This window comes from Hyla sarda, chromosome 2, assembly GCF_029499605.1.
Source record: "Hyla sarda isolate aHylSar1 chromosome 2, aHylSar1.hap1, whole genome shotgun sequence".
Taxonomy (NCBI): Eukaryota; Metazoa; Chordata; class Amphibia; order Anura; family Hylidae; genus Hyla; species Hyla sarda.
Window position 1 is genome coordinate 276537312 of NC_079190.1, and position 10684 is coordinate 276547995.

General features: G+C 46.4%; 1 protein-coding gene across 4 annotated transcripts in view; it reads right to left on the reverse strand.

Annotated features, from left to right (window-relative positions):
* The window catches only part of ADPRS (ADP-ribosylserine hydrolase), a 41602-nt gene extending 31410 nt beyond the window's left edge, over positions 1–10192 (reverse strand). Inside the window, exons 1-3 of one of the 4 annotated variants that reach the window (XM_056557182.1) lie at positions 10003–10192; positions 1880–1973; positions 1401–1608 (exon numbers count right to left, since the gene is read on the reverse strand). In XM_056557182.1, coding sequence (XP_056413157.1) covers positions 1401–1608; positions 1880–1968 — 297 coding nt within the window. In that variant the 5' untranslated portion in view covers positions 1969–1973; positions 10003–10192. Of the gene's footprint in view, positions 1–1400; positions 1609–1879; positions 1974–7303; positions 7353–9443; positions 9764–9816 lie in introns of those variants that run through there. The other 3 variants (XM_056557181.1, XM_056557179.1, XM_056557180.1) reach the window with 3 other exon arrangements.
* Between the last annotated feature and the right edge of the window lie 492 nt (positions 10193–10684).

A 10684-nucleotide genomic window follows, 5' to 3' on the forward strand; every position in this document is an offset into this window, starting at 1 on the left:
GCATACTATTATGGAAACTACACCCCTCAAGGCACGTAACAAGGGGTCCAGTGAGCCTTCACACCCCACAGGTGTTTGACGACTTTTCGTTAAAGTTGGATGTGTAAATTAAATTTTTTTTTGTTTCTTCACTAAAATGCTGTTTTTTCCCAAAATTTTACATTTCTACAAGGGGTAATAGGAGAAAATGCCCCCCAAAATTTGTAACCCCATGGAAATACCCCATGTGTGGACGTCAAGTGCTCTGCTGGCGCAATACAATGCACAGAAGAGAAGGAACCCCATTGAGCTTATGGAGAGAGAATTTGGTTGGAATAGAAGTTGGGGGCCTTGTGCATTTACAAAGCCCCCTGTGGTGCCAGAACAGTGGATCCCCCCACAAGTGACCCCATTTTGGAAACTACACCCCCCACTGGTGTGGCTGTGCAAATGAAAAATTAAATTTTTCATTTTCACAGACCACTGTTCCAAAGATCTGTCAGACACCTGTGGGGCGTAAATGCTCACTGCACTCCTTATTACATTCCGTGAGGGTGTAGTTTCCAAAATGGGGTCACGTGGAGGTGGGGTCCATTGTTCTGGCACTATGGGGGCTTTGTAAACACACATGGCCTTCAATTCCAGACAAATTTTGTCTTCAAAATGCCAATGGCGCTCCTTCTCTTCTGAGCATTGAAGTTCGCCAGTATAGCACTTTACATCCACTTACGGGGGAATTTTCTTACTCAGAAGAAATGGGGTTACAAATTTTGGGGGGCTTTTTTCCTATTTTCCCTTGTAAAAATGTAAAATTTAGGGTAACACCAGCATTTTTTTTATTTTCCCATCCAACTTTAACGAAAATTCGTCAAACACCTGTGGGGTGTTAAGTCTAAATATACCCCTTGTTACATTCTGTGAGAGGTGTAGTTTCCAAAATAGGGTCACATGTAGGTATTTATTTTTTTGCATTTATGTCAGAACCGCTGTAATATCAGCCACCCCTGATCAGCAAATCACCAATTTAGGCCTCAAAGTACATAGTGCACTCTCACTCCTTAGCCTTGTTGTGCGTCCGCAGAGCATTTTACGTCCATATATGGGGTATTTCCGTACTTTACAAATTTTGGGGGTCTTTTTTTCCTTTGACCTCTTGTGAAAATAAAAAGTATGGGGCAACACCAGCATGTTAGCGTAAAAAATGAATTGAATTGACCGGCGATTTCCTGCGATCGCCAACATATCAGCAGTCATCCCGGTCCGGTCCCCGACCGGCTAGCAGTGGGGACCGGAATTCCCACGGCCTATCCATACGCCCTACGTCCTGAAGAGGTTAAAGTTCTTAGAGTCTAAAAGTAACAAAATAATGATAATTATACAAAATCTTAACCTGTTTAAAAAAAAAAAAAAACAGTAGTAACCTTTATAATATCCTGGACATTAGGAAATGCCAGTGGAATGCCGACTACTCTCATGGCTGCCCCATTTCCGTAAGAGCCTTTTCCATTGAACTGCTCCTTAGCTGGAGTAAACACACTGTGGTACTCTCCACTCTGAAGTTTTTCAAACACATGTACTACTCCCATGCCATAACCACGGTCTGGATCATTGAAGTACTCTGTGGTGAATCTGAAAAAAAAAAAAAAAAAAAAGTTAAAAAGCATTTTAGGGAGGACAAAAGGATCAATTCGTCAGCTTCCTCCCCCACCCTGTTCCCTCCAGCGATCATGTTGTGGGTACCTGTCATTTGTTCAGTTAAAGGGTTAAATGACCGAAATTAGCAAGATCACTGACAAGGAGGATAGCTCCTGAGCTCATGTCATAGGCCCTACTGGTCATTTTCTGATGACACATTCCCTTTAGACAGTTGGTACAATTTTAAAGAAAAAAGCTGATGCACCTGTGAGCAAGATCCTTTTCATCAAATGGAGGCTTCTCCAGCAAAGACCGCACCACTGATCTGGCCATGGCGGTGTCATCTGTGTACATCAGCACTTTCAAGAAATAAAAGAGACAATGAAGTCAGATTATGGCTCACCCTCCTTATCATGCTTAGGTAGTTACTGATTTCATGAGAATCATTGACAGGATGATTCTTAAAGAGGACCTGTGGTCATTATAGGAGTTGAAGTAACCTGTAGATAGCTTAGAGAGCCATTCACATACCTGTTTACAGAATCTGAGTTCCATACAAGGGCGTGCATATTTAATGGAGGGGCGTGGGCTCACAAAGACAGCATTATCCTCCTGAACTCAAGGAGATCATTGAATATGCACAACCCGTACAGTCACCATACAAGCTCAACCGACCGCAGCCCATATAAAAATAATTGTCCTGCCCACCTGATGATTTCACTGAATAAGTCATAAGGGACTACAAAATCTACTGATTACTGCAACTCATTTTATTCAGTTCAGAGGGAACACAGGTTCTTTTAAAGCACTTTCAGATTTTTTTGAACATGCAGATTTGAAAGTTGTAAGAGTCTCCTGGTTCAGCACATGAAATAATTGTTTTGGCGATACATGAGGTTCTATTTTATTGATTTAGTTTTAAAATGGAAATAAGGGTCTGCTTTTATTTTATTTTTCTTAACCCCTTAAATGTCAGATATAAAAACATTGTATATGTTGTACATCTTGGCTAAACAATAGTTTTTCTAATATACTTAAAAAAAAATGACATTTCATTAAAGAAAACTGCTTTTGAAAATCCCACCACTAGGGGTCCCCATACCTCTTGGACACTGATGAGTCCCACAGCAGCATGAGTATGCCCAAGGGTCATGGACATGAGATGGCTGGAACACAGCCTGCAGTAACACAGAGTTTTACCAGGCAAAATTTATCAATAGAAGTAATTTACAAATCTGTTTAACTTTCTGTCACCAGTTGATTTAAAGGGGTACTCCACCCCTAGACATCTTATCCCCTATCCAAAGGATAGAGGATAAGATGTCGGATTGCGGGGGTCCCGCCGCTGGGGACTAGGGATCGACCGATATCGATTTTTTAGGGCCAGTACCGATAATCTGTCAACTTTCAGGCCAATAGCCGATAACTTATACCGATATTCCGGTATAAGTTATTGGCTATTTCAAATACCCCCCGGTGGGGCAGAAGCCATTGCAGATCAATGATTTAAAGCGGGCAAATTAAATCAATGAACTGGGGCGTGGGCGGTATGTGGCCAGAGGATGGGGAGGCAATGGAGCAGCGGCGGCGACGGTCGTCTCTGGCCGGGGGCGGGGCATTACTGGCAAGGTAATTGCCAATACCGATAATGTCCATAATGGGGAGTATCGGACGATAGTATCGGCCAACCTGATAATCGAACGATCCCTACTGGGGACCCCCGCAATATAGCATGCGGCACCCACCTGTTTCTGCTACGGAAGCGCTGGAGGGTCTGGGTCCCGACCACCGGAACGGAAGTCCGTGACATCACGAATCGGCCCCCCGTGTAACGTCACGCCCCATCCCCCCAATGCAAGTCTATGGGAGGGGGCGTGGAGTACCCCCTTTAAAAAATAATGTTTTCAAGTGGAGTACCCCTTTAAGATGTTAATAGTACAAAGTGATGCAGAAATGTTTAAAATTGCACCACTTTCCCTTACATTAATTACAATAATGGGGGTGTATGCAGGGGCAGGGTGGGGCTGGGGCAGAGTTTTACTATTTTTGATTTCCCCTGTAAGGTGGCATTCAAACCACGCTTTGGCTGTACCACAGCCAGATCCAGCGGGAGAATTTAAAAACCGGCCGCTGCCGTATGCCCGACAGACCCCATTCACTCATTGAGGGGAGCCACAGCCAGCAGGGGTGAGGTGGCACTGGTGCCACCTCACGATCGCCCTGATTCGTCGGCCGGTTTCCCGGCAGACCAATCAGGGCGCCTGCTGCGGGTGTCATTCCCGCAACCCGCTCCGCCCCTCTTCAGGAGGACGTGAGCGGGACGTGCACCCCGGGTGCTGGGGACCCCGATCCCCGGCGTTAATGTTGGGATCGGGGCCCCAGGAGCGACGGTGGCGGGACTGACCTGCGCAGCATGGATCAGCAGCAGCAGGAGGTGAGTGCAAAAAGGGCATGCTGGGAGCTGTAGTTATGCAACAGGAGGAGGCAGACCACCACAACTTCCAGCATTCCCTTATGGGCATGCTGGGACTTATGGTTTTGCAACAGCTGGAGGCACATTTTTTCTATGGAAAAGTGTACCTTCAGCTGTTGTATAACTACAACTCCCAGCTTGCACAATCAGCTAAAGTGCATGCTGGGAGTTGTAGTGGTGCATCTGGTGGTTGCATAACTACAACTCCCAGCATGCCCGTTGGCTGTCGGTAACTGCTGAGAGTTGTAGTTTTGCAACAGCTGAAGGCACACTGAGTTAAGTAGCAAACCAGTGTGTCTCCAGCTGTTGCATAACTACAATCCCCAGCATCCCCAGCCAAAGTAGTATGCCTCCAGCTGTTGCATAACTACAAGACCCAGCATGCCCTTCCGCTGTCCGTACATGCTGCGGGTTGTAGCTTTTGCAACAGCTGAAGGCACACTGGTTGCAAAACACTGAGTTTGTTACCAAACTCAGTGTTTCACAACCAGTGTGCCTCCAGCTGTTGCAAAACTACAACTCCCAGCATGCACTGATAGACCGTACATGCTGGGAGTTGTAGTTTTGCAACAGCTGGATGTTTCTCCCCCCCAATGTGAACGTACAGGGTACACTCACATGGGCGGAGGATTACAGTAAGTATCCGGCTGCAAGTTTGAGCTGCTGCAAATTTTCTGCCGCAGCTCAAACTGCCAGCGAGAAACTACTGTGAACCCCCCGCGCGTGCGACTGTACCCTAAAAACACTACACTACCACAAAATAAAATAAAAAGTAAAAAACACTACATATACACATTCCCCTACACAGCCCCCCTCCCCTCCCCAATAAAAATGAAAAACGTCTGGTACGCCACTGTTTCCAAAACGGAGCCTCCAGCTGTTGCAAAACAACTACTCCCAGTATTGCCAGATAGCCGTTGACTGTCCAGGCATGCTGGGAGTTTTACAACAGCTGGAGGCACGCTGTTTGGGAATCACTGGCGTAGAATACCCCTATGTCCACCCCTATGCAAGTCCCTAATTTAGGCCTCAAATGCGCATGGCGCTCTCACTTTGGAGCCCTGTCATATTTCAAGGCAACAGTTTAGGGTCACAATTTTGGGGGGTATTTTCTGCTATTACCCTTTTTAAAAAATGTAAAATTTTTGGGAAACCAAGCATTTTAGGTAAAAATTATTTTTTTTTTTACATATGCAAAAGTCGTGAATCACCTGTGGGGTATTAAGGTTCAAATTACCCCTTGTTACGTTCCCCGAGGGGTCTAGTTTCCAAAATGGTATGCCATGTGTTTTTTTTTTTTTTTTGCTGTTCTGGCACCATAGGGGCTTCCTAAATGCGGCATGCCCCCAGAGCAAAATTTGCTTTCAAAAAGCCAAATGTGACTCCTTCTCTTCTGAGACCTGTAGTGCGCCAGCAGAGCACTTTTCACCCCCATATGGGGTGTTTTCTGAATCGGGAGAAATTGGGCTTCAAATTTTGGAGGGCATTTTCTGCTATTACCCTTTTTAAAAATGTAAATTTTTTGGGAAACCAAGCATTTTAGGTTAAAAAAATATATATATTTTTTTTTTACATATGCAAAAGTCGTGAATTACCTGTGGGGTATTAAGGTTCACTTTACCCCTTGTTACGTTCCCCGAGGGGTCTAGTTTCCAAAATGGTATGCCATGTGTTTTTTTTTTTGCTGTCCTGGCACCATAGGGGCTTCCTAAAGGTGACATGCCCCCCAAAAATAATTTGTCGCTCCTTCCCTTCTGAGCCCTCTACTGCGCCCGCTGAACAATTAACATAGACATATGAGGTATGTGCTTACTCGAGAGAAATTGGGTTTCAAATACAAGTAAAAATGTTCTCCTTTTTACCCCTTGCAAAAATTCAAAAATTGGGTCTACAAGAACATGCGAGTGTAAAAAATGAAGATTGTGAATTTTCTCCTTCACTTTGCTGCTATTCCTGTGAAACACCTAAAGGGTTAATACACTTATTGAATGTCATTTTGAATACTTTGGGGGGTTTAGTTTTTATAATGGGGTCATTTGTGGGGTATTTCTAATATGAAAGCCCTTCAAATCCACTTCAAACCTGAACTGGTCCATGAAAAATAGCGAGTTTGAAAATTTTGTGAAAAATTTCAAAATTGCTGCTGAACTTTGAAGCCCTCTGGTGTCTTCCAAAAGTAAAAACTCATAAATTTTATGATGCAAACATAAAGTAGACATATTGTATATATGAATCAAAAAAAAAATTATTTTGAATATCCATTTTCCTTACAAGCAGAGAGCTTCAAAGTTAGAAAAATGCAAAATTTTCATTTTTTTCATCAAATTTGGGGATTTTTCCACCAAGAAAGGATGCAAGTTACCATAAAATTTTACCACTAAGTTAAAGTAGAATATCTCACGAAAAAACAATCTCGGAATCAGAATGATAACTAAAAGCATTCCAGAGTTATTAATGTTTAAAGTGACAGTGGTCAGAATTCCAAAAAACGCTCTGGTCCTTAAGGTGTAAAATGGCCTGGTCCTTAAGGGGTTAAACGGTATCAGTTTTGATGGAAGACTATTAACCCGGGCAGAGCACGGTTTTTAGTTCGGCAACAAAACCGGATGCAGTTCAAAAATGAGCCCACCAGAGTCACTAGCTGACTCCGTCCGGCTAGAATCAGGAATTTTCATGGCGGAAATTCAGTAGTGTGAACAGGTCAAAGGAAAAACCCATTCACACCAATGTTGTCTTCATGCAAAAGTCTGTAATGTGAATGGATCCTTAGCCATGATTTCTATAAAAAGGAAAGATAATTTTCTTATAAAAAGGTATGTTAGAAAGGTTAACTACTTGTACAAATATGGTCTTCATGGAAGAGTCATCAGAAGAAAACCTCTTCTACGTCCTAATCACAAAAATCAGCGTTTGGACTTTGCAAATGAACATATAGACAAGCTCTGTGGATTCAATAAAATTTCAGCAAATTTTGGATGCTAACTTGATGCCATCTGTGAAAATGCTGAAGTTAAAGAGAGGATGGCTTCTAACAAATGGATAATGATCCTAAACACACCTCGAAATCCACAGGGGGATTACATCAAGAGGCGTAAACTGAAGGTTTTGCCATGGCCTTCACAATCTCCTGACCTCAACATAATTGAAAATCTATGGATAGACCTTAAAAGAGCAGTGTGTGACAGACATCCCAGAAATCTCAAAGCATTAGAACACCTGGCAAGGGCAGGCCTTCCTCTTCATAGTGCATCTGGTAGTGGCAGCCTGCCCTTCTTATAGTACAGCTGTCAGTGGCAGCCTGCCCTTCTTATAGTACAGCTGTCAGTGGCAGGCTGCCCTCCTCATAGCATTAGAACACCTGGCAGGGGATCCTCTTCATAGTACCCAGGCAGGGGCAGCCCGCCCTTCTCATAATACAGCTGTCAGCGGCAGGCCGCCCTTCTCATAGTACAGCTGTCAGCGGCAGGCCGCCCTTCTCATAGTACAGCTGTCAGTGGCAGGCCGCCCTTCTCATAGTACAGCTGTCAGCGGCAGGCCGCCCTTCTCATAGTACAGCTGTCAGCGGCAGGCCGCCCTTCTCATAGTACAGCTGTCAGTGGCAGGCCGCCCTTCTCATAGTACAGCTGTCAGTGGCAGGCCGCCCTTCTCATAGTACAGCTGTCAGTGGCAGCCTTCCCTTCTCATAGTACAGCTGTCAGTGGCAGCCTTCCCTTCTCATAGTACAGCTGTCAGTGGCAGCCTTCCCTTCTCATAGTACAGCTGTCAGTGGCAGCCTTCCCTTCTCATAGTACAGCTGTCAGTGGCAGCCTTCCCTTCTCATAGTACAGCTGTCAGTGGCAGCCCGCCCTTCTCATAGTACAGCTGTCAGTGGCAGCCTTCCCTTCTAATAGTACAGCTGTCAGTGGCAGCCTTCCCTTCTCATAGTACAGCTGTCAGTGGCAGCCTTCCCTTCTCATAGTACAGCTGTCAGTGGCAGCCCGCCCTTCTCATAGTACAGCTGTCAGTGGCAGCCTTCCCTTCTAATAGTACAGCTGTCAGTGGCAGGCCGCCCTTCTCATAGTACAGCTGTCAGTGGCAGCCTTCCCTTCTCATAGTACAGCTGTCAGTGGCAGCCCGCCCTTCTCATAGTACAGCTGTCAGTGGCAGCCCGTCCTTCTCATAGTACAGCTGTCAGTGGCAGGCCGCCCTTCTCATAGTACAGCTGTCAGTGGCAGCCCGCCCTCCTCATAGTACAGCTGTCAGTGGCAGCCCGCCCTTCTCATAGTACAGCTGTCAGTGGCAGCCCGCCCTTCTCATAGTACAGCTGTCAGTGGCAGCCTTCCCATAGTACAGCTGTCAGTGGCAGCCTTCCCTTCTCATAGTACAGCTGTCAGTGGCAGCCTTCCCTTCTCATAGTACAGCTGTCAGTGGCAGGCCGCCCTTCTCATAGTACAGCTGTCAGTGGCAGGCCGCCCTTCTCATAGTACAGCTGTCAGTGGCAGGCCGCCCTTCTCATAGTACAGCTGTCAGTGGCAGCCTTCCCTTCTCATAGTACAGCTGTCAGTGGCAGCCTTCCCTTCTCATAGTACAGCTGTCAGTGGCAGCCTTCCCTTCTCATAGTACAGCTGTCAGTGGCAGGCCGCCCTTCTCATAGTACAGCTGTCAGTGGCAGGCCGCCCTTCTCATAGTACAGCTGTCAGTGGCAGGCCGCCCTTCTCATAGTACAGCTGTCAGTGGCAGGCCGCCCTTCTCATAGTACAGCTGTCAGTGGCAGCCTTCCCTTCTCATAGTACAGCTGTCAGTGGCAGCCTTCCCATAGTACAGCTGTCAGTGGCAGCCTTCCCTTCTCATAGTACAGCTGTCAGTGGCAGGCCGCCCTTCTCATAGTACAGCTGTCAGTGGCAGGCCGCCCTTCTCATAGTACAGCTGTCAGTGGCAGGCCGCCCTTCTCATAGTACAGCTGTCAGTGGCAGCCTTCCCTTCTCATAGTACAGCTGTCAGTGGCAGCCTTCCCTTCTCATAGTACAGCTGTCAGTGGCAGGCCGCCCTTCTCATAGTACAGCTGTCAGTGGCAGCCTTCCCTTCTCATAGTACAGCTGTCAGTGGCAGCCTTCCCTTCTCATAGTATAGCTGTCAGTGGCAGGCCGCCCTTCTCATAGTACAGCTGTCAGTGGCAGGCCGCCCTTCTCATAGTACAGCTGTCAGTGGCAGCCCGCCCTTCTCATAGTACAGCTGTCAGTGGCAGCCTTCCCTTCTCATAGTACAGCTGTCAGTGGCAGCCTTCCCTTCTAATAGTACAGCTGTCAGTGGCAGGCCGCCCTTCTCATAGTACAGCTGTCAGTGGCAGGCCGCCCTTCTCATAGTAATTACTTCCTACCTTCACTCTTCTGAATATTATTCCTCTCCAGGCCCCGCAGGAAACCGAGCACAGCCCGGACAGCCACCGACTTCCTGGTCTCAAACACGGCCCCTATGCAGTCTCCGACTAGAGCCCCCAGCAGGGCACCCCGGAAACGAGACAAAAGCATGGCACAGAGGGAGCTGCGGTACAGGACCGCACTCGGCGAACCGCTACACAACGCAGTACACAAGACGCAGTGCCAGTATCGGAAGCGGCTCTTCTAAAGCGAACTCGACCTCGGTAAACAGAACAGACTGTGCGGGCTCTCGTTATCAATAAAGCTTTAAAAAAAAAAAAAAAAAAGCAGCGTCCTTTCCAGTTGCCAGTTCCAGTTCCAGTGAGCGCTTACCGTCCGTCCTGGTCTCCAGGCCGCGCAGGAACGTGAGCACAAATTCAAGGGAGACGTTGTAATGTCCCTCGAAGAAGGCCCCCAGACAGTCCCCGAGCAGAGCACCGAGCAGCGAGCCCCGGAACCGACTTCTGGCCACTGAAGCCATGACTACTGTGTGTAATGTAATGTAAGCTAACGACTCACAGCGCAGTATGACAGGAAATGCCCCGCGCTCCACACCAATCACACGGCTAGGCCGCGCCTCAATTATCTGCACTGCTCAGAAGACGAGGCTGAACTTGGTTTCTTATTCGTCCAGGTTCTTATTCACTGAAGTTGGTTTCTTATTCGAGCATTGTCTTATAGAGGACTATGACAAATAAACCTTTCCCCCTCTTATTTCTCTGCAGTAAATCAGTTTTTTTATACATAAATGTTGAATATTATTTGGGAACAATCAGGTTCAGAATAAAAAATCTACATTGTATTTTTCCTGAAAAAAAATTATATTAAAAAAAGGATGAAAAAATATGCTTTTGAATAAGTAACTGATGAATTTAAGGGGTTAAACGTGGTTGAGCCACTGACCTAAGTGTTGAAAAATAAAGAGTGAGGCCCCTCCATAAAACCCAACTGCATCCACCCTGGCCCAAAATGTGGATTGGCATTAAAACAGGTGCCAACTAGAGATGAGCGAACTTACAGTAAATTCGATTCGTCACAAACTTCTCGGCTTGGCAGTTGATGTCTTATCCTGCATAAATTAGTTCAGCTTTCAGGTGCTCCCGTGGGCTGGAAAAGGTGGATACAGTCCTAGGAGACTCTTTCCTAGGAATGTATCCACCTTTTCCAGCCCACCGGAGCACCTGAAGGCTGAACTAATATA